Source organism: Colletes latitarsis, chromosome 11 (assembly GCF_051014445.1).
Source record: "Colletes latitarsis isolate SP2378_abdomen chromosome 11, iyColLati1, whole genome shotgun sequence".
NCBI classification, from domain to species: Eukaryota; Metazoa; Arthropoda; class Insecta; order Hymenoptera; family Colletidae; genus Colletes; species Colletes latitarsis.
The window spans coordinates 21,569,876-21,597,815 of NC_135144.1; the positions used below are offsets into that span (position 1 = coordinate 21,569,876).

Sequence of the window (27,940 nt, forward strand, 5' to 3'; positions counted from 1 at the left end):
TCTTCGACCCAGTTTTCTTCCGGTTTAAATTTACTTTCTTCTAATTGATCCCCGAAGGCAAACATTGTAGGAGTATTTCTTCCAGGTTCAGTTTACTTTGACGCCTAGTAGTCAAGAGAAGAAACGCGAAAAAAAGGGAAGAATTCTTCCCGAGATAATTTTGTTGAACGGGAACATTTCTCCAAAGGCGTTGTATAATATTTCAAGATTTTTCTAGGACAGCGAGCATCGCAGTCTTCGGTTCAACTCGAGTCCTGCGAAGTTACTGCCTTCTCTCGAATTAACTTCGTTTAAATAAAACTCGCAATGCACCGGTTCTCCATTATTTTCCATTGAATACGTCGCATTTCTTTCTTGTCAAGGGTTTCCCCAAGGGTCATCAATAAGTTCCTGCGTTAAGGTAATAAACAAGGATTTCGCCAAAGAGTATTTCACATCAAATAATACCAAGTAAATCTAATTTGATTCGTTCAAACATCGAAGAAATAATTCGATCGTTATAAAAATTAATTTTTTCAGATTAAAATTGGATGCTCCGTATACATAAAAAGTATCTTCGTACCAACTGCAGCCTCGTGCAATCCACAGGCTTGGATACTTTGATCTTTTTTTTCAATGTTTATTGGAATCAAATAAATCGAATTTATTCTCAACGGTGAAACTTACTTCTTTCCGATACTCGATTGAAGTATTTATGCAGAGCCTGCTGGAAATACGAGAGGGTGATTCTTTATGCAGAAATAAAGGTAAAATATAGAATACGATTTTTTGCGATCCTCCATGGTACTAGTCTTTTAATTGTCTTTCGACTGGTACTAGCGAACTTCTTTAAACCTGCAAAACTGATATTTTAATTCTGTAACAGTTTAATTTCTCCGTTTCAAATCTACAATTCCAAAACGGTTCTCAATGGGAGATACTTCCCATAACGTCCATCTAGTTTCTCCATGGCGACAGACCCACAGTCAAGTTCGATTCTCATCGTAGATACCAGGGATCAATAAGTCCTTAGAAAAAGGTAGAAAAACAAATTATTTTAGGTAGATTTTTCTTTATTTTTCAACATAATCTCCTTTTAGCTCTATACACTTTTCCAAAGCGTTTCTCCAACTTTGTGAAGCCATCTAAACAGTAAGATTTCGGAAGGTCCTCAAAATAGGCATCTGTTTGGGCAGTGACCTCCTCATCCGACGTAAAAAAGTGTCGCTGGGGGCCAAATCCGGTGAATACGGTGGATGTTGTAATAATTCGAACTTCAATTCCATCATTTTGGCCATAGAAACTGGTCAGTGCATTGTCTTGATGCAAGAGGATCTTTTTTTTCAAACGAGGACGTTTTCTCTTGATTTCTTCGCACATCCGGTGCAATAACGACGCATAGTACTCCCCAGTTATTGTTTTTCCTTTTTCCAAGTAATCGGTGTAGATGATTCCGCGTGCATCCCAAAAAACCCTCTGTTTTAACTGTTCCTTTCACAGTTATTTATCGACGCAGAAACTCGTCAGGATTGCGACGAAAGGGCGCCAAAACTGAAATTTAATACTAATCGTACAAAATTTCAATCGATTGCGTTTCGCAACCGATCGCAGCGCAATTCCAAAACGGTTCCCAATGGGAATTAATTCCCATAACGTCCGTCTAGTTTCTCTATGGCGACAGACCCACAGTCAAGTTCGATTCTCATCGTAGATACCAGGGATCAATAAGTCCTTAGAAAAAGGTAGAAAAACAAATTATTTTAGGTAGATTTTTCTTTATTTTTCAACATAATCTCCTTTTAGCTCTATACACTTTTCCAAAGCATTTCTCCAACTTTGTGAAGCCATCTAAACAGTAAGATTTCGGAAGGTCCTCAAAATAGGCATCTGTTTGGGCAGTGACCTCCTCATTCGACGTAAAAAAGTGTCGCTGGGGGCCAAATCCGGTGAATACGGTGGATGTTGTAATAATTCGAACTTCAATTCCATCATTTTGGCCATCGAAACTGGTCAGTGCATTGTCTTGATGCAAGAGGATCTTTTTTTTCAAACGAGGACGTTTTCTCTTGATTTCTTTGCTCAACCGGTGCAATAACGACGCATAGTACTCCCCAGTTATTGTTTTTCTTTTTTCCAAGTAATCGGTGTAGATGATTCCGCGTGCATCCCAAAAAACCCTCTGTTTTAACTGTTCCTTTCACAGTTATTTATCGACGCAGAAACTCGTCAGGATTGCGACGAAAGGGCGCCAAAACTGAAATTTAATACTAATCGTACAAAATTTCAATCGATTGCGTTTCGCAACCGATCGCAGCGCAATTCCAAAACGGTTCCCGATGGGAATTAATTCCCATAACGTCCGTCTAGTTTCTCTATGGCGACAGACCCAAAGAGTCAAGTTCGATTCGCGTCGAAATTGAAACGATTCGTCGCCCGGACCGCAAAATCGGCGGGTTCGATCAACGGCGGCCGTGGACCAGAGATCATAACAACGGTCTTCGACTGCGAAAGAATTCGTTGGCCGGGTGGTAGCCGTCGATGGTCAAACGGGGGTATGGTCGCTATCGGAAATCACTTTACAGCCCCCGGCGCAGGATTGCGGCGTTGAACGCGAAATGGAACGGGCTACGGAGCCAATTAAGATCGTTCAATCAGCGGGAACAGAATCAAAATATACACCGGGGACGAACGTCGCGCGGCTCGATGAACCGTGTAACCTTCCATCGTCGAAGGGGTCGCGCGATTGACACATTTTCGCCGGTTGAAATTTTTACGAGCGACACGTTTTAATTGCAACCCGTCGCCGTCCACGTGTCACGAACGACGCCGTTTTCGCCGGTTTAAAAACTGTTTTAAAACTGTTCCCCGAGCGATCGAAATTCCCGGTGAATTCGACGATTCCCAAACGGAGAACCGTGTTTCTCGCGGAGATATTCAATTACGAGGACGAGGACAAGCCCAGAGCTATCAGCCATCGTTTCGTTTCCCGCATTCCGTCCCGGATTTATCCTCGTTATCATAATCGGTGCTTTTCAGCTTCTCGAGCTTTTAATATCTCGTCGAGGGGGACGAGTTTTAAGTAGATTTGTTCCCTTATTCGGAGCCACCCACCCAGGATGTGATTTAAACCGGCGGTCTTCCGTGTCGAGCGATTTTAACGGGAATTAAACAGATTCGTTACACTCGCAAAATCGTTCGAACTACGATTCGATTGACCCGACGCACTGTGGGTATTTTAAACGATCCGGATGGACAAATTTCTTAAGGAATGAATCTTTCGTCGCTATTTGCTTTTTATAGATAATAGAAATGCATCGTAATATAATAATAATGATGACGATGATAATATAGGATTTTTAAATTCTATTTTTTTTTTTAACCAATCTGCAGTGTTATTCGAGAACTTCTCCTTTGTGCAATTACATCTTGTACATCTTTCAGAAAGTTTGTAACAAAAAATTTAAAATCCGAAATCCTACCCACTTTCGAGAAAAAAATTCGAGTAAGTGCTGAAAGTTTTGGGTGGAAAAAAAGACTTTCGAATCGTCTTGGAAAAATTATTTTTAGTTGCAGGGGTCAATTGCAAGCATTTTTGGTCATTACACATACCCCCGAAATCCTACTCAGTTTCGAGAAAAAAATTCTTTACCGAAAATATAATTTCTGGCCAGAAATGACTGCCCGAATTTTCATGCGAATCTTTAAAACGTCATAACTTCTGAACGGATTGGACTATTTTAATGTTTAAAAAAGCAAACTACGCGTATTTTGATGGAGAATGTGTACAAATCGCAAAAATATTCGAAAAGTTAGTCCTTGACCTCGCAAAATGAGAAAAACCCCATAAAAATGGTCCAATTTTCAAACAGCCATAACTTCTACAATTGTGAACATATTTCAATGAAACTTTTTTCTGAAGAAAGTATTAGACAACTTTTCTGTAGGGCGTCGAACAAAATTTCTAAAAATGAAAATGTAATTTTTAAGAAAAATCGACAGGGGGTAGGTGCCTAAATTTTTCGACGAAAACAAAAAAATTTCAAATCGTTCTAAAAAAATTATTTCTAGGTTCTGGGGTCAAATACAACCATTTTTGGTAAATGGACATACAAAATCCTACCCACTTTCTAGAAAAAAATTCGAGTTGGTGTGAAATTTTTCGACGGAAAAAAAAAAATTTCAAATCGCTTTGGAAAAATTATTTTCGGTTGCGGGGGTCAATTACAATTATTTTTGGTCAATAGACACACCCCCGAAATCTTGCGCATTTTCGAGAAAAAAATTCAGTACTGTCGGAACTTTAAACGTTAACGAAGCCTTCATCAACAAATTGGTATTCTTTTTTTACAGAGAAAGTACAAGTTTCTCAATCTCGACATGTTGTATATAGATTTAGCCATGTTTTACGATCGTTCAGAATTTTTTTCGAAAATAATCGAACGAGGTTCCTTTGAAGAATATTGTCCTCCAATGGCTGACACAATTCCCACCGTTCTGCTTATCTGAGACAAAAAGACTAAAGGAATTCTTGATTTCTTGACGTGATCGTGATTATGGTGTGAACCAAAATGGAGGATAAAAAATACTGCAAATTTACAAAACGACTTCAAGTTTTGAATATAGATTTAACTGGAGAAAAACACAAGAAAATTCTTTTTTTTGTATAACTATTGCAATTTTGATTATTTTCGCTTGAAAAAAATTGTGAACATTCGTGAAACGTGTATAAATCTGTATCCAAAATGTCGAAATTGAGAAATTGATACCTTCCTTGCGTAAAAATCCCCAAGAAGACCAAAAAAATATGAAACTATAGTCTGACCTTTGAACCCTCGAGGATTCCGTTAACGTCCCTGTGTTCGCGTTCGAGAGGACCCCTAAGTAGTTGGTACAGGCGCTGTAAGTATGCTAGTTTGTCGAGGATTAGTTTCACAGAGAAGTACCAACTTGACCCCAATCCGAAAATTCACATTTAGTGTCGATGATTTCTGCAGCCTTGTTCGAAGTTTAATGTTATCGTATTGACTGTTTCTAAGTAGAATGATGTTTTCCACAAACGTGGAAGTTAAAGAAACTTTTTAACGAAGCTACCGGTGGCGTTTAAAACATTCAGGAGAAAAACACGGATTCACCCACACGCGCGCGCTAGATTCGAAACTTCACGAGTTGTTGAACTCTGCTTTTTCATTGTGCGCTCGTTTTACGATCACTATACTTCAGTTAACTCTTTAGAGTACCGTATTGGAGTTCATTGGGGATTCCAAGCTCATTATTTCGATAGTAAATTATTCACTCGAATGAATTCGATACTGGCCATTTCGAATTATCTCCTATTTCAACCAACAACTTTATTAAAAAATAATAAATACTCGTAGTTATTCAAAATAATAAACTTCATTAGATAAAAACTAAATTTTGGTCTTTCGAAATACGTCTTCATTTCGATGACGATTACTAGAAACTAGCTTCGTCGCTCCTCAGTCGCGAATTAATTTTTGAGAGTTGAAATAACTCGACAAAATCTATTATCGAAGCGCGCACATTTTTTCACGAAAGAAATTACATTTAATTCGCGCGTTTACATTCACCGATATTTTTAAATTGCCGGGAAATTGCATCAAAGAGAATTCGTCCACATTTTCGTTCATATTGAAATACGATCGATTTCTAAAAATGATTCCACACTTTTTAGTACAATCGAAGGAATTTTTAAAAGTATACTAAATAATCGAGCTTATTTTAAACGAAACGATAATTGAATGTTCACGATACGACTTCAAATTTCTCCGCGTGATCGTCAGTTACCAAATTACGATTTTGGAAGAAGTATTTTCCGGGCTCGCCCTAATTCATCCGTTCCGTGAATTCTTTCCGCTCCCACGGGCGATCCGGAATGAAATTTTTATAGAGAAATTCGACGACATTAATCTCGATTCGTAATATCCCGTCGGATCGAGGAGATTCCCGCAATTTCATCAAAGCTAGGACCGTCTAAGAAGTTCAAATCTAGCCTTTCAATAATTCTCCCAGATTGGCAAGTGGGCTCGTTCGCCAGTATAAGAGTACACGTCTTGCGTCTAGCCGTTTCTTGGTTAATAATCGGATTGGCATTTGCGTGTCTGGCGCAAGATTAATCTGCTGGAATAAACGACGACCCTAGTTTCCGAGGCAATGTTATTGGAAACTGTCAGAACTCCCCTCAGTGTCGCAGTGAGGTATATCCGAATCCGGTTTGAGTTTCAATTATTTACAAGTGTGTCGTCGATCTGATTGGCAATCCAAGTATCGAAAGGCTGACATAATACTTCGAGTCAACGTGTCTGGATTTGAGACACGGAATGAGCCAATAAGAACTGCTATCTAAATATTAGGATAGTTCAGGAGGTCCTATCGTGCGATTTTCCCCCATTATAAACACCAATTTATCATTATTAGCTTGTCAGACGTCGCCTAATGAAGAAGTAAATCGAAGAAGAGTCAAACTTGGAGAAAATTGCAAGATAATAGTTTTTTAAAGTTAAATCTACTCTCATTAATGTTTATTTCCAAAGAAGAGATGAGAAGTTCAAAGGAAGAAGTTTTGAAGACTATGGAGATGTAAAGATTGCAATTCCAAATGTCAAACCTTCTTTTCTCTAACCCAAATCTACTCTCGTTGGTAGTTCTTTTCAAAGAAGAGAAGTTTTAGGTGTGTCAGGTGTGGGGATGTAAACATGCTATGTCTTCTTCTCGTGGAAGGACGATATACAGGGTGTTCGGTCACCCCTGGGAAAAATTTTAATGGGGGATTCTAGAGGCCAAAATAAGACGAAAATCAAGAATACTAATTTGTTGATGGAGACTTCTTCAATTTTTTTCTCAAAAATGCGCAGGATTTCGAGGGTATGTCTAATGACCAAAAATGATTGTAATTGACCCCTGCAACCGAACATAATTTTTCCAGAACAATTTGAAATTTTTCTTTTTTGTTGAAAAATTTAGGCACATTCTTGAATTTTTTTCTCGAAACCTGGGTAGGATTTCAAGGGTATGTCTATTCACCAAAAATGCTTGTAATTGACCCCTGTAACTAAATATAATTTTTTTAGAATGATTTAAAAAATTTTTTTTTCGCCAAATAATTTCGGCACCTACTTGAATTTTTTTCTCGAAACTGGGTAGGATTTCGGAGGTATGTCTATTCACCAAAAATGATTGTAATTGACCCCTGTATCTAAATATAATTTTTTTAGAATGATTTGAAATTTTTTAATTTAATTTTTTAATAACGAAGCCTCAGTCAACCCTCTGGTGGCGAGCGTGGGAGGCTAAGCCACAAAGGGAAGAAATTTTAAAGATATCGAATAAGTAAACATTGCAATCCAAAGATCAGACAAATATATTACCGTCTAGAGAGAATATAATAGTTAGATTTATTTAATCTAAAACTAGTTTTAAAATATATCGTATTCCAAAATCTCCATCGGAACCTTTTAATTTCTCTTCGTTTTTATTTTCGCGCGCGTTTTTTCGTCGAATAAAATAGACGAACATTTATCACGGTTGCAATTCCGCGGTGAGCAAAACAAACATGCGGTTTTTATCGAGATAAAAACTTGGAGTACCGAATAAAAGTTAAACTATACAAATTAGAATCACGGAATGAACTATTTCGTAATATACGGAAATCTCGCTGCTCCTCGATCGTTTCCGGTGTCACGAAATTGCGATTCGTAATCCTTTTATCGGAAAAACTGGAGTCAATATATAAATTTACTGATCGAAACTAGAGTTACATCTACGTAGATGGAAAATAAATATTTGCTGTTGGTCAGTGCAATCGGTTCTACGTTATATTTACGTTCCTCCTGTTTCGATCTTTCCAAAACTCTTTCCAGCATCGTCGGTGAACAGATATTAAAAACAGAGGCGAGAACTTTCGACGATGGTAAAAAGTTAGTCCACAGGTGGCACAAGGAAGACCTCGTATTCAAAAATTGCGGATTCGGTGAAACGAAAGTGAATCTATAGTATGTACCGACGTTCAAAGAAGCCAGGTATTCGCGAAGAAAGGACCGCTGTAAGGGAACTAAATAAAGATCCAGCAACAAGTGGTCCAAAGTTAGCAAAATGTGCTTGCAAACAGCTTTCGCGAAGACGCGGGCGAAGAACTCTGTCAAAGACCTCCGAGAAATTAAGATTTTAACATTCATCCGGATCAAAGGAACCTCTCTACGACGGAGCAAATTGTACTAAGTGTTTAGGAGTCGACGAAAATATACGCCGTCGTCTATAAGTCACCTTAGCGAACTCCTCTGTAAAATATACTGAGTGCATCCTGCAACTGGGACAGGACTTCCAAGTAAACTTAAAGACTTACCAGCTTTCTCGTATAAATTCTCCTCAAAATAAATTTAAAACAGAATTACTGAGATTTCGAAACATCAATTCCTCAAATTTGCCAAAATTTGGTGCCCCAGACTTCATATACAATATAAATTATTCATCGAAAAACTATTTCCAAGAATAGAGATTTCTTTCTCTAAGTAAACTTGACACGTTCACTGTCCGGTTTCTCAGCGACGTATCTAATATCACGGTGATATGACCAATATATGGGCCATGGACAGTGAACGTGTTAATAACTCATTTTATCACATAAATCTTCCACAAAATAAATGGTAAAAAAATTACCGATATTTCGAAACCTCAATTCGTCAAATTTGTCAAAATTTGGTGCCTCAAATTTCATACATAATATAAAATATCGATCGAAAAAATTGTTCGATTAGAGTGTGCTATTTTCAAGAACGCATATTTTGTTGCTTCTTCATAATTTGGAAAAGAATTTTAAAAGGGTCGTTTTGGATAATGGAGAATTTATTTGTACTCGCGTGAAGTTTGGGAAAGACTAGGATGAGTTCTGTTCGGTTGCGTAACATTTTTAAAAACAAGCGACGAGCCAAAGAGTTTTTTGCGATACGTGGAAACGTTGGCCACGAAAGAAACAGACGTCGAGTTATCACTCAGGACGGGTGACTTATTGTTGGCGGAAGACAGCGGGAAAGGTATTCGTTCACGTTAGGAAACGTGCCTCGGAAGATTTTTCAGTCGCAACCGGCTCTTCTTTACCATTGCCCGGATACAACTACGTGTATTCTAAAGCTGACTCGATCCTACATCACGGAATTCGTTCCAAGCCCTTGACAAGGGGGAACCGCCATGTAAAAGGTTATGTGACCCGGAAAATGAAACTATTTCAATTTTTGGTTGAGAAATTGCGGCGACGGGAATCGGTCAAGATTTTCGCGTGAAATATATTGCGTCGGTCGGGACGTCTCGTTTCTCCTCCGAATTCAACCGCGACCGAACGTCGCTTTGTAAAACCCAAACTTTATTCCGCGAAGCTCCGTCGTCCATTTCGACTTAATTATTCCCTCGAGAACTTACCCCATCCGCCGTTGACGAGAAATTCACCCGGATAGACAGCGTTATTCTGTATAGAAAAATTTGCGTTACTGAAATTTGAAAATTTTAAGGTGTTTATTAAATACGCGAGACATCAAACGATAGCCACCGAGGTAAGGAAGGACTTCGTGTTACCGACGGATTACAAATTTCATTACCCTCTTAAGTGAAAATGACTAGTCTCCCCCACATGACTCGACCGTGTGAACTCAACTTTAATAGTCAACGTTGTGTCGCCATATTCGAGAATAACTTGGAAAATTTAATAAAAATTAAACTGTGATAAATTAAATATTCTGAGCGAGTACGTTTGCTTGGAAAAAAATCGTAAAACGAGGGGTTAAATATGGAACAAATATGGAACGAAACTTTTCCAGCGTTTTAAAAAAATTAATAACGCTGAATTTTAATATATTATAATTGAACTTCTCCGCTCCCATCGCAGTATTACGGAAACGTGTTTCGTATCTGTTCAGAATAAATATGAATACGGCCAGGAATATGTTAAATACAACGGATAAAACGAGTTAAGCCTTTAATCGTTTCAAATGCTTTTAACACTATTATTATGTTGGTAAATATCATACGTTACTACTAATGGCGCGTTTCGTTTTCTCACAGCGTTCGCATGATCCACTTCGATTATTTTTTTTCCATCGAGCGACACACGTTTTTACGTACCAATAATAAAACATCAAATAAATTACATTTCGCGTCAAACGGAGTCTTCCGTTTGATTTTGATTTATTTTAAATGTAAATTACGCTTCGCCAGTGGAAGGAATCAAATTTAAATAAAAACGGGCTTTATTTATTTAGTTATTGCTCCAGCATGCGAGCCATCGACCATCCGTTATTTTTAATAATAGAAAAAATTGATCCTTGACGAATCCTTTTTACAAGATCAATATTCAAATATTTAATTTAATTATCACCGCGCGGATTGCAAATTTTATCGGGAATTGCTGACTTTTTTATGCGAATTTCCCAGTGCCGGAGAAAATTTAATTTAATTTCGAGAAACCGGATTCGTAAAAATGTTTGAAAAAATTGATCGAAAAAATAGAAACAAATTTCTTTTTACAGTGCGGCTCTGTGCCGTTAATATATTAATTATTCGGGCGCAGAGTATATACGTGGCTGCTCGAAACGGCAAAGTGCCACGACAGGCTTTTTGGAAAAAGTTTATTGACAGAGTAATAGGGATTAATAGTAAAATTGCCCGTCAAAGGGAAAGCATTATACTCGGCTCTCGAATAAATTGGCCTGCACTCGGCGCGGAAAGGCTTCGTCATAAAAGCCTTATTAGCGTAATACTTCGGCGTTAACCCGCGATTGAACTGAAAATTTTATTCAACGCCTGAGGGGGGCCGGGGGGCAGAAATCAATGTGCATTCAAATGCACAAGGCATGCAAAAGGCGATACTAAGTGCTTGTGACTTATTATCGAAATACATAATGTTCTTAACACCGTTCACATTCATCAATTAATATTTAGAAATTGTTAAAAAGTCGCAGGAAAAATTGTTTCGATATTTTTTAAAACGTTCGAGGTTTTTATTTTTCATTTATGATAATTTCAATTGCAATGTTCTGACGTAGAATGAGAATTATTTTTGTTGCTTTTGCAGCACGAAAATTCAATTTGTATTGAAATATAGGTGACAGTTTGTTGTATAAATTCGGTGTCAAGAAACAGACCATAGCACATTCTTGGAAGTAATGGGGCTGTATCGCGTAATCGGTGTCCCTTTTCGCGAGATAATTTTCCTCCACTTTTCCGGCCTTTTTGTCCCCCAAGAATTTTTTAATTGCGTTCTTGGAAATTACAACACACAATCTACGGTCCCAGGTATGCAGAGTGCCTCTTCTCTCTATAAACTTGCCCGATATTGGCCGATCTATAAATTTCATAAATTACAAGCCCCCAGGGTCGTGGCACTTTATAATTAGCTAATAGCATTCCGAGGAACTATTGTCCTCGAGATTAAGAAGGACAATTTTATAATATGTCTCAGGATACATCGAGACTTAAATTAGCGAATACTCGCAGACAAACTTTTCTATGCTCCAATATACGTTAAAAATTTGACAAAAACACCATTATGGGATGTTTGGTACTTAGATACAATTAATATCTAACTTCCATTTATTCCAAGTGTTTTGGAGATTTGATTTATGCTTGACGGTCACCGGTGACCACCACGACAGTCAACAGATGTCTTTATAAATTACTTTGAAAGTTAAATTGTTTTCACCTTCAGAATTTAGTGAATTTGACTATCAGTTTATCGAGATTCATTTAATCCAAGTGTCTTTATGATTTAAGCTTGACGGTCACCGGTGACCACCACGACACTCGAGTTGTTCTTTAAATTACTCTGGGTGGTAAATTTTTGTCAGTTTCTTAATCTAGTAAGTTTAACTAACCTTATCGAGGTTCATTTATTCCAAGTATTAAGATATGATTTAAGCTTGACGGTCACCGGTGGCCACCACGACATCCAACGACTTCGCGTCGATTCCAACGCGATTACGTTTATCAACATAAGTTTGCCACTAAGACTTTTTCTTAAAATACACCGTTCCGCTAAAATCCCCTCAGAGTTCCAAGCATCATTGGACCCAAAATCGTTTAAAGTCTCTTTTCTCCGACCTTTGTAAGATCTTTGTCAAGATCGTACAATCGTTGCCATCTAAACCCCCACCGTCCCCATTCACATTTTCCCCCAGTTACTTTATCAGCGTGGTCCCGGGAAGAGTCGTGGTCGCAGAAACGAGGAAGCTTTCACTAAAACCGAGGAGAGTAGCCAAAGAAATTCGCGGTTTCGCTTACTTTCCGTGGCGCGTTGCAATCCTATTGAAGCGTACTTTTTCTTAATCCTTTTAACGTTCCTGAATGCGCCTGTGGAGGGGTAAAAAGGGTCGCTGAAATTAGAGCGAGGCACGTGAACACCCGTCGGGTTTACATCATCGCGGCCTAATATCCTGTCGGGAGGATCATTCCTGCCTCCCCCCTTTCCAACGTCCGCGGCCGCGTTTCAAAAGCACCCCCGCGTACAGTGTTTCTTTGTGAGCGCGAAAAGGCGCGCGAAAGCAGATTGAAGATGCACGGGGCTGGATGGCTGTAGAGCATGCAGCCGATCAATAGCCTGGCAAAGCAACGTGCATTGTCCTTTCGCGCCGGGAAACGCGAAAGGAGGCGCAGTTGATGACGGAAATGTGTTTCCTCAAAGAAGAGAAATCAGATTTATCAGCGATCGAATCGTCCGCGCGGCTACGGACGCCCGGAGGATGCACCTCTTTTCGATACCTTTGTTCCGTGTTTTCCCATCGCGTACACCCCCTCCGCCATTACTCGATCTCGGAGCTTTCCTGGCGAATTTTAAGCTGAGCAAAGTAAAAAATACAAATTTCTATCAGACTTCTATTATAAACGGAATCGCTTGGAGTATCGTCCGAGTTGAATTTACGTTTCATTATAATCGCTTCGAAAGTGATTTGTATTAACAAATGAATTTCGTGGTTAAAGAAAACACGCGCGTCGAAGCCCGGTCGATAAAAGGGAAATCTGCACGGGTGAAATTATCTTTCGGATACAAAAGTAATTTAAAACCGTCGCGAGATAGAACGCCGACGGGAAATATGGCGGAAAACTCGAACGGATATTATTGATTCGATTCACCGGGCCAAATGAAACGCGAGGATTTCCCTCGTCGGAATGTTGAAATATCAGACGCCATTATATATCAATTTCAGTTCGTTTTACGGGGCGGTCTTTGAAAACTTCGAGGCCCTCCGTGCCATGGCGTTCGAATCGTCGCAAATCGGCCGCCATTGTAAACGTTCCCTTTTATCGAAATCAATTTATATATGGTAGCTCATTATCGAAACGAGTAATGCGCCATTAGAGACCGATTGCGCGCCTGTCCAATAATACTTCGATATTATTTTAGTCGTTATTTCGAGGCACGTCGGGATAAATCAAAATATATTGCTTTTTTAAGCCCACTATTCGCGACCTAAACCTGCAATTTTTTAAATTACTAAGATTTTAAGTCTCGAAAGTATTCTGGCCCGGAAACAATGGCAACGCGTTAATCTTAACGAGAGATTAAATAGAAAAATAAACACAAATTCTGTTTCCTGTGGGCGTTTTGAACACATCGATACGATCGGGGATAAAACTCGACCAAACCACATATGGACACCGGAGATTCCCCTGTAAGCTTCGATATAAGCTCCAGTCTGAAAAACTGCCCCTTACGGGCGGGCAGCGTGGCCGTTTAGTCGCCGTTATGTTCTATTTACCGGTAGAAAGCAAATACGACAAAGAAGATAAACAGATGCCGGCTATATTTTTCTGTTTAATCATTTTCATCCCCTTAACTGGCCGTTTGTTCGACCGTTTCCGTAATCGTCGTCGTTACGATCGGAACAAACGCAACGCCGTTTTTCTCCGCCCACCTTCGACTGTTTATTTGTTACAAAATTCGCGAGACAGTGTCACGAAAATCCACGGTGCTTTGTCATACTTAAGGGAATAAAACATCCGAGTATCGTACTATTTCTCGTACGGTAATCGTAACTTTTATTCATTAACATTAACGAATTGTTAACATTTAAATATATTAAAAGTAAGCTGGGTACGTTACGATTGCAATTCTTAATTATCAAATCAGCCGCCATGTTGCCATCTTCGAGCCTCGATAGATGGCGCTGAACACGCGTCGAAATTAAAATGGAGTCTCTAGAACTAAATATACGTATTGTTATACATTATGTCTTCAATAAACGAATTTAGTCCGCGTTCAAAACATAAAGTTTCTCTTCCTCGACTCGACAAGGTGTTTCTTCGTTACTTTGTTGGATAACCTAACGTCGAAAGCCACAGTCGTACGGGGTAACTCGTATCAGAGAGGTTTCGGTGAAATTTATGGCTTGCCACCCTTCAATTTTTGATGAAGCGTCGCAGAATGGTGTGACCATGTCGAATGTCGTAAATTTCGTCGGAGAATCTCCGAGGTGTGTGACCCCGCGCGTGACTTTGCCCGCCATTGCTCTTCCCTTCGACTAGCGTTCTCTAATTCGTAATTACAAAATAAAATTTCTTTCAACGTTCAGAATCATTTCTCACTAAAATCTGACACATTCTTTCAATCTCAAACTCGAAATCGAGTGCTTCAAAGTTCGTACTCGAAGTATATTACAATTCGATCCATTTTACCCTCGTCCAGATCTAAAAGAAGTAAGCTGGTCGATTTTCCCAATACATAGTTGCTCCTAAATTCAACGTTTCGTTCGATGCTCCGACAATGGACGTTCCACTGAACATCTCTTTCCCCCGTAGAAATACACGTTTTATCGTGTCCGTGGAAACTTTCCTCCTTTGAGGCTGATCGGAGCTTTTCGAGTGCCCAATATCGCGTCGAGCTGCTTTTCTTGCAACTTAGGACACAAAAACAGTCGCTAGAGTTAAATCGAGCCGAACGACACGAATATTTAAGCGACCAGGCAATTTTTCGAGTACTCGTTAGCTTTTTGGTCCGTTCATAATTACTTTGGCGTTGAAATAGAATATCTTTTTCAACAAAGTTCGTGTCGTAAAATTTCAAATAAGTCGGGAGTTCCTCCACGGATTCGTAGTATTTATTTCGAGGATAATAACAATATGGCGACCCCCGCGTAGGAGCCAAACTCCCACGCATTCGGTATTTGCGAAATAACGAACGTTTGTCATTCGACAAATACCCCTCGCAGCACGGATAGATGATTGATGGCAAATGTTCGGTATTCCCAGAACTTCGACTATTTCCCGTTCGTTATCGGTAAACGATTGCACATCAAAGCCCACGAATATTCGACGCATAGCGAGTAACACCTTCGACTCACACGTTAGTGTATTTCGATGGGACCGTGTTATTTGAAAACATCCCAAAAATGCAAACGTAATTTCATAATACACAGTCCAGTGGCTTCTCCCAATTTCGACCATTCTGCTCCTGCCTTCCCTTCCCGATGCTTCGTTTCATTTATAAACCCAAAAGTCGATCTAGACAACTTGGAGGAAAAATTAAAAAGAAAATTACCAATTCATTGTAATTCAAAGGCATCGTTGAGATCGATTTCAAGTAAATTTGACAAATTTCGCGGCTCAAAAGGAACGATTTTCTGAGAAGAAAAGGTTGAAAATATTTAACTAAATTTGATTGTTAATATGTGTTGAAATTTGGAGGGGAATGATTGGGAGTATAATTACAATTTGTCGTGGAACTTATTTTTACAGGCTAGTTAAGATTGAAGAGTATGGTTTCGATTTATTTGGTTTTCTGTAATTTTCTTGAAATGTTAATCAAAATTGCGATCGAATGGACGCGAGACGATGTTCCGTTAACGTTTGATCGCGACAATCGTCTTTACGCGCGTGGAGGAACTTGTTAGCAAATATGAATCAAGAGCCAATTCCCTAACTGCATCGGGGGAAACTGGAACTGCCGCAAATAGAAGTAGCTTCATCGAGGTTGCTGGTCCACATTGCATGTTCCTACTTCATCTGTTGCCTAATGGTTTCATCGGATTCTCAACAGAGCGTGTGCTTTTACCGTACGCTCGAGTGTGTTTCATAATGGAATTTCAATTACTTTCTCCGCCGTTTTTTGGTCGGGTTTCTTTCGAGGCCGGGGCCTGGATATCGCTCTAACGCGATTATGATTCCCGGTTCCGCGAAAATAGTTTTCCTTGGAAATACATCGTTGTGGAATACGTTCAATTTAGTGGATTTCGTAATTGCTTTCGCGGCCGGTTGCAACATTCGATTATCCTCGATTACGAGACTGAAATCTACTATCTGTACTCGAATTTGCATAATTTTAAACGTTTGGAAATTAAAATATTGGAAATTCTACAAAGTTTATAAAATTTACGACTTAAAGAAAAATTCATTTTTAGTTTAATAGTGAAATTTTCTCGTGTACACTGATTTTTTGGTGTAATAATGAGTTGAGAATATGGAACAGAGCTATTGTTGATCCGCCATATTGGTTCGATTCTAATGTTCCTCTGTTTCTACAATTCCAAACGCTAGCAAATCGAACTTTTCCAAATTTTCTAAAATTAACGACTTAAAAGAAGAATTCATTTTCGATTAAATAGTATATTTTTTCCTATATAGATTTATCGACTACTTCTGGGAAAAATTATAATGGGAGATTCTAGAGGCCACGATAAGACGAAAATCAAGAATACTAATTTTTTGATGGAGGCTTCGTTAAAAAGTTATTAACCTTTAAAGTTCCAAACGTATTGAATTTTTTTCTCGAAACTGGGTAGGTTTTAAAGGGTATATCTATTCACCAAAAATGCTTGTAATTTACCCCAGTAACTAAATATAATTTTTTTAGTATGATTTGAAATTTTTTAATTTCGTCTAAAAATTTGCCCACTTTCCTGAATTTTTTTCTCGAAACTGGGTAGGATTTCAAGGGTATGTCTATTGACCAAAAATGATTGCAATCGACCCCTGCAAACGAAAATAATTTTTTCAAAACGATTTGATACACATGAAATTTCAGGGGAATCATTCATTCATGATCAGACATTATATTTTCGGTAACGAATTTTTTTCTCGAAACTGGGTAGGATTTCGGGGGTACGTGTCTTCACCAAAAATAATTGTAATTGAGCCCCGCAATCAAAAATAATTTTTCCAGAATGATTTGAAATTTTTTAATAACTTTTTAATAAAACTTCAGTCAAGGAACTGATATTCTTAATTTTCGTGTTATTTTGGCTTCTAGAATCTCCCATTAATATTTTTCCCAGTTGTGACCGAACACCCTGTATAGTGAGTGATTTTTGGAGGAAAAATGAATCAAGAAAATGTAATAGAATTTTTGTTGTCCCGCCATATTGGATTCCTTGTTTCGTTCCTCCGATGTGTCCTTATGGTAATGCCGGGGCGATTTGTATAATTCCAAAATGGATTAAGCATGCAGGATGTCGCGCTATCGGCGTGGGTGGACAAGTTTTTCTGACTCCGTGATAGAACGTCGTTATCTGCAGGTGCTACGCTCGTTTCTCGAGCGTCGTTGCTTACTTTACATTTTAATGCCCGAACCTCCGAGCGTCGATCTCCCGAAACTCTTCTAATTTCATGGGCCTTCTGAGCAACGACCGTTCCCCTTATTTATCGACTGATAAAGAGCCTCTCGATTGGACGTTATCTCGACATCGAAAATCGATACGCTGTCGGGGGCTGCGTCGAGAACGAAAAACAAAGGAAGATGAATGTGGGGTGGTTGTAGTGGCGTTAAGATATGATCGAGGACGTCAAAGACTATACTAAAAGGGAAAACTTTCAGCGACGCCTTCGAAACTTTCCTCCTTCGTCCCTTTAAATCTCTCATTAATATCGTTCTTTCGTTCACGATAATTTCAAACAGTTATTTAGATGATAAAAATTCCTCCGATTATTACTCGAGTCTTGCATTTTCGGGAAGTTCTTTATTAAATTTATTATCTTCTGGGAATTCGTTATGGACGATGTCAAGAATTTGTTTTAGAGTTGTTCTTGAAGTCGCTTCTCGTGCTTCTATGCAAATTTTGCAAGCCTGGCCCTTAATATGGCATTTTCTTCGTGCAAATTGGGATACTTCATCGAGAAGTTCTCCCTGGAAAATGAAGTTAGGAGTGCTTGTATTCTAATGCCTGGCAATGTGCTAGACGTTTTCTTCCACCCTTTATATTTACATAAACGATTGAAGCGTGTAAGTTAATGCACTAATTGCAGTTTCCTTAGTTTGCTGTTAACTGTCGTATCTTTGAATCCGAAGTATCAGTATTTTTTAATTTGAAACCACAGTGGAACATTTCATTTTATATTTTATGCGTTATTTTTTTCTTTACCTTTATTATAATTCTTATTTATTGCTTGTATTTAATATAATAGAATTTTTCATGTTTGATATATAGAATGTCCCGTGTGTCGATTATTATAAAAATTTTCGCGAATTAATTTTTATAGCGTCCAGATTATGAAATCTACTGTTTGAAGGTTTCTGGTAGCCCTTTTCAGAGACGTTACGTCGTTGGACCAACATTGCAAGCTTCGTTCGAGGCTGCGATATACCCAGGGTCGAGTGACATACAGATATTGATCGCTATAGTACAGATATCATTGTATCATCTGACCTGTTAGAGCTCCGGAACGCTGGGTGTCTCGTAAAAGACAGGATTCGTACGCAGAAGCCTCAAGCGATATCTGTAAAATCTGTGAGAGCGTGAAAAATATTCGTAAAAGCTTTCATTCCGTCAAATGTCCATATTTCAATATTTTCGAAATATTCCCGATCGACTGTATCGATAGAGTGCGCTCTCGAATCGGTCGGTAACGTTTTAGAAACCACTTTAGTCCGAAAAAAATAAAAAAATTTTTTATATTCTGTCCGTTCGGCAGTTACGAAACCTTTCAATTTACAAATATGTTATTTTTCGCTTCAGAAAATTGCAAATAATGGGTATCGTTAATAAGAAAAACATATAAAAGTTGCGATAACGCAGAGCATCGAAGTTTGAGAAAGAACTTAATCGTTGTAGGATGAATAAAGGGTTTGGATAGAGAGAGAAAGGAGAGAAAAAAGTCATAAAATTGGCCACATAATTTATCAGCCGAGGTCATTAACGGGTTAATTAATTCCTCCGTAATTACCTCGGGTTCTTACGCGAGTTGCTATATACATATATATATATCGGAGCGCTATTGTTTATACCGTTTTCTTCGTAAAGCCCTGATAATTTTGTCCGATTTGATTCATGGGCGAATTCTGCTCGCTCGCCGGCAAAGAAATTTCGTCATTTATCGAACAATCGTTCAGTCAGCTGTAAAACGTTGTAATGACGCTGCGGAAACGAATTCATTTTTAACCTCAGTCCATTAACTCCGCGGCCACGTTTGATCCATTGTAAGAAATGTACTAATAGCGAAAATGTAAAAAAGTTTAGCTCGAACATTATCCACGTGGTAAAAACTGTTCGACAAGAAGCACAATTACGGATCCGGTTCGCATCAATCCGTATCTGGGTCCTTCGATAATCCTCGAAATCCCAAATATTACTTCTCCAAAGGTTTAAACTATACATCCACATTTTTTGAATTTTATCCAGTACGTTTGGGGAGCCTCGACTTCAACTTGATTCTTTTACTTTGGCATATATAGAATCACTCCTAAACATTTCTGAAAAGTTATTACCACATATCTTTTGTGTTCCTGATCAGAATTATATTTAAATTTTTAAAACGAAAGATCGTTCTTTTTCTGTGAAACTTTGTCGGTTTCGAGACGCTAAAGAATCGTCGTTGCTCGCGGTTAATCCTCCCCTAATGCGTGAAACGCGTTCCCGTATTACGTCGCGAGTGTTCAATTTCTCATCAGGGTCACGCGAACTTGTTCAACACTTTGGGTGAATTCTAAAGTAAACGGACGTGCAAATTTGAGGGTCGAATGCCTGTTCGAGGCAAAACTGCGTTCAAGATAAACTCGGCGAGCAAGCAGTTCTGTAACGACTTCGTCGGATTTTATGGATCTTTCGGAAGTATGAAATAGCAAATATAGTGGGAACTTAGTTTATTGGATCCCGTTTCTACCGAAATTGTGCCTTTTATAGCGGCTGTGGCTCCTTTTGACCGATGAGGCGGATTCTAAAATAGAAACCCCTTTCTACGAGCACTAGCGAGATTTTCACGTCTAGCTGCTCCACGAAGTTCCTAAATTCCCATTACGAAGATTACTCTTACTGTAAACTTCGCGATAGGATTTCACATTAATAAATTATCCCAAGAAAATCGAAAGACGAAAGGAATTATAATTGCATCGTTTCTTCCAGCAAACTTACGTTACATGTGATTGTTTCAAAGCTTGCCACCCGTTAGAACAATATGGCATGAAAAACTTTCACAAAATTTCTAGAATAAAATAACGAGCTGCATAATTTAATTCGAAGCGATGCGATCGTCCAAGGAAGCCGCCATCTTTGTTTGGTGTGTTGATAAGGCAGGTGGCTGAAAATCGACAGAGATAAATCTCAATTGTCTATTTATAAATATACTCCCAGCTAATTCGTATCTATCAAACTGGTAATTACTTTTTCGGTTAATTGCTAGTTATCCATTCAATGGGATGCAATTACGCGCGGGAACGAGAATCGTTCGCTTACGTTTCGCTGGAAATTTCACGAAGCAAGTTTTCGCGCCGCATCCACCTATGACGGATCATCTAATTTCCCGTTAGCCCAACGGGCCGGGAAGTATTGCGTGTCTTTACCCGTAACGCACGCGTATCCGCGGCCAATTTACATGTTTATGCAAAAAGTTTCGCTCGAAAATTGGTTCCCCAGCGTCGAACCGGCTTTCCAACGCAATTTCTGACTCCTCGATGGCTTCAGACGTCCGAATACGTAATTCCGCCCGGCGAGCGTGGATCCTGATAAACGCCTGTTTCGTTAATAAATTCAGCCGCGCTTTCTGCGGATTGAAACAGTCATAATGGAAACGGGACTCGAAGAATCGCCGAGATGCCCCGGGGAATTTTAGCGCCGCCATTAAGGCTCGAGAACGCTTAACGTCGACATTAAAACGTTGATATCTCGTTTATTTTACACCGTAACCTGTACCAGTTTGGTCTCGATTTTCTCTGTAAGTTTGCATGAAAAAGTCAACTTTTTTTCCAAGAAAAACTCGACAACGATGGAAAATTTTTAATAGATGAAACATAATATTATAGTATATTGTAGTATATTTCAGCTTGGAAGAGTTATTCGGTTCAGTATTTGTCTTGTAGCATCACCTCCCGCACTCGCCACCAGAGGGCTACGTTCTTGTCTCTCTCGCAAGCGCTCGACCTACCTCCAGTTTTTTGTTTCCTACACAAGCAAAGCAGAATAAAATTCGTTCCATGGGTCTACGTTTGAAGAATAGTCAACTTCCACCAGCGATAAATGAAAAATCACGAATAAAATTAATTTGATCCTTATTATACGCGACTAGATTACCTGATATATTAACTGCTATAGATCGAGCTCAACTAGAGTCTGATTTAGAGGCAATAGAGAGGGCTTAGCCCCAGAAAGCGAGGGTTCGATGATCCGTGGATGGTCGATCGCCACGTGGCCCCATTCCTAAGAGAGTTAGGCGAACTTCTCGAGTCCAGTGGCTCGGTGTTCAGGATCCGAGGGGGTGGACAGGATCAATTGATAGGTACGAACGCCGCAACCATAAGAGAGAAAGTGACGACCAAGTTTGGCAGTCGACAGATCACGATCGGGCTGTCGTCGAAAGCTTTGGAGAAGTCGAGCAGCGTGAGAAACGTAAGACCGTCTCGGCGTCGAGTGGCTCGCAATATGGCGGAAATATGCATCCAGGTATATCGATATCGGAAGCTCGATTGGATCTCGGTGGGATTTAATTGACCGCGGCGCAACTTTTCGAGAAGTTTCGAGAGACTCGCGAAATGGGACACAACGAAGTCCGCGTCGAGGGTTTCGGAAGATTTAGCGGCTGGTGGGGGGTTTACGTGTTTCGCCGAGCGACGGAGAAAGGTGGAAACGAAGTCATTAAATATTTGTATCGGAGGATTAAAGCCGTACGAGGACGCATATCCTGTAGAGTGAGTTCAAAATGAGGGCGGAATAGTAGTTACAGAGTGTGAATAATTCTATCAGAAAATTGTCAAAATACAGATTATACGAGGATATTTTTCGTTCAGTGAAAATTGTATTTTGCCGTATTTTTATTATTAAATCGGTGTTGTGTATAGTCGAAGTACCGTAAATTGTGGTTGTACGATGGATTTCGAAACTTTTTCGCCCCATTACGTACGTATTTCGTGGCTCCCGTTATACAATAGCTGGAGAGAATTCGGGCGAGCTAAATTCGCCCGATCAAAGATAATTTAAATTCACGCAAATACGCTTCCACTCTAATCGTGCTAATATGCATTATATGTATTACTTACGCATGGCGAAGTCCGTATTTTAAAATCATCGCACATCGCGAATTACTCGGATTTTACGTTGTCTTTCGGGGATGTCGATAATTAATTCGTTCGATTTCGGTGACTTCGTAACGGAAAATCTGCGTTCATAAGTCGACGCTCTTTCTAGATTAACAATCCAAAAGTCACGCAATTTTTATTATAAATCTGAGAACATGTCTAATCTCGTATTAAACTGTGTCAGTATTTGTTTTCTATAAGCTACCCTCTCGCCCAACGATGATCGTGTCCCGTTCCCTTATTAGTATGTTCGTGTGCCACGTGTAAACACAGCTGGCTCTGGTTCGACCTATAATTACGCCCACGTATGTTTGTCTTAACAGATTTGTATCAAAAACAAGCAAGTGTCCGTGAAACAAGATTATGCGCCCCCAAAATAATTTCCCGAAGGCCTCCGTGTCACGATATTTCCACCATTATTCTCCTGAGAACCTTGTAGTACTGTGGCGTGCCTCCCGTAGTCACCGACAGAGGGCTACGCTCTTAGCTTTCTCGCAAGCGCTCGAGCAACTACTAAAGAAAACTCCTTCGAGTTCTTGTAAGGACTATTCTTCTGAGAATCTTGCACTACATACTGTGCAAGCCACAACACAATTATCGGTAGAAAAAAATATAGGAATTGTTGAATAATTACAAAGCACACGTTCATCTAAAAATCAGAAATAAAGATACATACCTATTTTAATATTTTCCAACTAAAAGCACCGAGTTGAAACTCGGTTAAAATTTCTGTTTCTCTATTTATATATATATATCACCCTAAATCGTGTTTTCTTTACACGCAATTGTCGCGTGGTCCGTCTGTTCGACAATCCGTTCCACAAAAAAAAAATAAAAAAAAATTGTCGATTTAAAGTATTTCTTACGGCGTTCGCTTCCACGAAATTGATAGGTTCGGGAACGAGAGACCGTGGAAAAGAAATAAAAATCGTCGCAGGATTTGTGACTCGCTCAGTTTCAGTGGCTGCGATATGACCAGGCAAAAGCGACAAAAATATTTATCAAAGCCACACCGAGGACTGTTCCTCCGAGCGCCATTGCATATACAATCCACGAAACGAAAGCGACTTATTCGATCGGAATACATTCGAAAGTTAACCAGCTGTGTGTTGAATTCGTTGGCAGCGTTTGCACCGCGAGTTTCGCCGTGTGTCTTGCGTTTCTACCATAATTAACAGCGGCACCTGTTAATCGATTAATATGCGGATAGTTGGCCATTCATAATCGCTAAATCAATTTGCTTTAGTGGTCGAACCGATTATTAATCTGCTTGATCGAGTTAATCGATTTTATTCGCCTCGCGTGACCTGGAACTGGCCATCTTCAACAAATTATTTCGAAAATTCGATGATTTTTACCATTCGTTGGTAAATTCAATCGAATAAAATTCTCCCTTTTCCTTTTCGATATTTTTATAATTATACGTTCAATGTAAATAGCTCACTTTTGAATGCATGCACGATTTTACGTATTTTACGCAATTTTTATTTAATTTCTATCATCGAACTCCCAGTCGTGATCAATTTATTTCTAATTTTAAAAATCATCTCCATCGAAACGGGAATATTTTTATTAAAAGTACGACACGGTAAAACGAGGTTTTTACATTTTCGATGCACGCTTACAACGGGGCCAGAAACATTCGACAAAATATGGAGAGTTAATGCCGGGAAGCATTTCTTTTCGCTCACGCACAGTCCTGGCCGTAGTATACCATGAAAGTATTATCGGATTTCGATACTTGGATAACTTATGAGGCGCGAAAGCCGTCGTCTGATTATTGTCTCCTTCGAGACAGCTTTTCGATTCAATGGCGAGCGGAATTTTTATGGCCGATATGTTTATGCAACAGCCGAGAGGCGATTGTTGGAGCAGTTGGCGAAACGCGTGGAAAATTGCTGGAAAGGACTGCATAAAATAAAATTCCGTTGGAGAAAATGTACTTGGGGCCCTCGCGTAAACGGGGTCTACTATATTTTAATTTATATTCTTTACTCTGTCTGTAAATTTCGAGCTTTTCCGACTCGTTTGCACGGAATTAGCGACAACTCGGCGAGCGTGGTACGCGAAATTGTGCGGCGTGCGTTGTCGCAGAAACCACTAATAAATCACCTTAAGTCGTCAATTTCCAAGGCGCCTCCAGTTTCGCAAGTTTTGAGGTTCCCTCTCTTGACTGCGCCGAGTTTTGGCACGAATTAACCAAGAATTATGTTCTTATTTGTCATAAGTTGTGACTGCGAAATTTACTAGCGCGTTCGCAAACGTGGTATCAGAACGGCGCGCGCGTAAATTCAAGCTGCCCTTTTCTCGCGAGAACAGTAATAAATTCGAATAAACGCTGGAATTAAAAAAAAAAACAAAAATTCGAAGACGTCTCGGTGAAAGGTGAACGTCGAATTTGCGTTTTTGTTTCGTTATAAGCGTTTCGAGATAAAAAGAGAAACATCGTTTCGTATCCAGTGCCACGTTCCGATCTCCCGGCGTGATTTATCATTCCATATTTTTGTAAAATGTACTGTATTTATAGCTTTAGCGACGATACGAAAGAAATATTGAAACGTTCGCGTACTGTGTCATTTCGTGAAAAGCGTTCTGGGATATCGAGAGGATTGACTTTTTACTCCGACGTTTCACAAATATATAGCTAAATGCCGAAAATATATGTCGGTTTTACCTATTCGACCCGAGAGGGGGGGAGAGGAATTGCGAAACGCGACGATATCGTGCTATTTTTTAGTTTACGAAAGGACTTCTCTCGATACGATTTTTTTTTTTTAATCATTAGATCACAGTGAAATAGAATAAAACGCGTTGGAACTGTAAATTAATGCGATTGACAAGAGTCTGTAACAAAAATGAATGATCTTGTCGGGGGGGAATCGTTCATACGATTATTCGGACAGCATGTGCCAGGGTTTGATCTGTTAATCAAGGCACCGCATCAATCTTATGTCAATTTCCGGAGTAGTCAATTGTATGAATTATTGGTAGAAGTTCCATTAGATGTTCTACGTGGTGTGTGGTTTATGCATGACGGTGCCCGCCACATTTCAGCCGGATAGCCCAGACAATACTCGAATGAACGATTTTCTGACAAATGGACGCGTCGTGCGGTACCTATTGCCTAGTCTGCGCGTCCGCCATATTTAAATTCGCCGGGGTTTTATTACCGGAGTCTCTTGAAATTATTTATCTGCTAAATGTTCAACGTCGCTGCTGAAACGTAGTTTGACGCTATGTTTGGAGTCCAAAGGTGACCATTTTGAGCACCAAAACAGCTGCGTAACCCTAATTTAACCGGAACGTGTCTCTAAATCGCATAGTTTCACAATTACATAATTTTATTGCGTCGATTCCTGCACGTTTTATCAAGTCGTTCCCCTTTAAATATTAATTTTCTTAACAGCGTAGGATTTGTCGTTGCGAAAGGCAAACTCTAGTCAGAGTGTAAACATTAGCACAGTCCAAAACCTGAACGAACAGGACAACCGACGTTCAAATGCAATTACTAAATTACAGCAGCAATTAGATAATCAATCTGAGATGTAAACTAAGTTAAAACGTAACAGAATCACCGTTAACTATCGCGTTAATATTTTCTTCGCGCGTTGACAACTCGAAAATGTCGAAAACATGACTTTAACTCAAATCGATTCGAATGTTCGCGCGCGGATCGCCTCGGAGGTCCAATATGGCGGCGCCCTTCCAGCCGGCGGACGCTACCGCTTCGACGATTAAACTTCGTTCTGTCGGTGAACGAGCCACGCACGGATTCATAGCGTTTGCGTACGTTGTTTCAGGAAGCAGCAAGCCATGGATGACGAGCGAGAAACAAGCTGAACTGGGCACGGAAGTACAACTGCCGTGCTTTCTAAAATTACCGCAATGCGAGGGGCTGCACAGCATCAAATGGTACCGCGGCGCGACGCGTATCTTCATTTTCAGCGAGGACGGCGGAATTACACGCGGCAACGACGACATCTCCGTCAGGTAAAATACATTGGAACATTACTGCTAGTTTTATTAGCCAAGGGTCCCCCACTTGCGCTTTAAAGGCACACTAACCTTTAAACTATCATTGCTATAGACGCTCGTGACATCTGGTTGACATTTTATATTGTAATAAGTATTGATCATAGCTGACACGCTAGATGGAGCTGGAATCGTCGTTAAAAATTTATTTTAACACAGTTTCTACCTACAATGGATATTAATCTGCGACTTGATTCACAGTAATCTCTACATTGTATGATACACAGGCTTCTTACGTCGATTGCATTTCTTTAGGGAGGCTATTGCAAACAATTGTTTCCCCAGTTTGTCGATTAGTTTAATTGGTTATCCAAGAGCATTGCAACAACAAATGGTTCACATCCTAATTTTCATTTCCACGAGTGTAATTAGGATCATCCTACACAATTAATTTTGCGATAAATCCTTCTCTGCCAGAGTCGAGCACACTGTATTCAAGCAAATCCTCCTCTTCGTTCGAAAATAGTAAAGGTGTAGAACAAAGACGTGGAATATTTAATTCGACCCTATTGTAACTTATTATAATTCGTCTTTGCGGAGCTGTCGGAGCTTTTGGGGTGGCATTGCTCGAAACGTGCCACAGTTTCCGAGCAAATGAACAATCGACGGGCGATCAATTGCCGCCTGTACATCGCGTCGTAATCGTGTCGACGGACGAATTACGAATAGGGTGTGTGTAGGTTGAATCTGTAATACGTATGGGCGGCGATTGTCGACCGATAATCTTTTCGATCGTGTCACCGTCGCGTCGTTTAGGTGGGAAAACGGCCTCGATGCATGGCATCATTGAACGCCACCGTTAATACCGGGCGTTAATAGCACCATCGCCACAATAAAGCACGCGCGAAACTAATAATCCTGTTTGTGTCGGTTTGTTTGGTCAACCTTACGTTACCGTTTAATAATACGCAAGACTGCATTGTTTCTACGAGTATGGATCACGGTAAACACGATGTAAATACTTGGACATTCCATTCGGTCTATGGAACGTGCAGGGTATTTGGTTACTAATCGGTTGGTAGTACATCCACTAGAAAATTACATGTTTCCTTCCACGATACCTTCGAGTCTTTCTCAGAATTATTCTTGATCCTCGACTAATTTTTTAATTTAATAGAATCAATTTTTTCATAAAACCCCGGACAAAATTTGGTATCGAATTCTGAGTTAGCTTTCGATGTAAATAGAAAATACATAGTAAAGATGAAAGGAGAGAATCATCAATGGTCGGTCTTAGAATAATCTACAGCACGTATTAAAAATAGTTAAACTTTACACACACGCAGTTCCGAAGCTATTAGTGTTTTATCCATAATTGAACCATCGTTGGAAGTGGCAAAGCTTCCCCTTTAAAATGGTTTTTGGTTTTTGGCGATCTGACTTTCCGTTTTGGAGATATCGTAGTTTATGTAAAGGGTTATTTTTTTACTTCGACTA

General features: G+C 39.5%; 1 protein-coding gene across 17 annotated transcripts in view; it reads left to right on the forward strand.

Moving 5' to 3' along the window:
* The window catches only part of Nrm (neuromusculin), a 457,462-nt gene that overhangs the window by 275,197 nt on the left and 154,325 nt on the right, over positions 1-27,940 (forward strand). For all 17 annotated transcript variants that reach the window (XR_013080582.1, XR_013080588.1, XR_013080585.1 and 14 more), the window contains exon 2: positions 26,272-26,461. Coding sequence is in view for 7 of the 17 variants with exons in the window: in XM_076776376.1 (XP_076632491.1) it covers positions 26,272-26,461 (190 nt within the window). In the remaining 10 variants the exon portion in view is untranslated. The remainder of the gene's footprint in view (positions 1-26,271; positions 26,462-27,940) is intronic.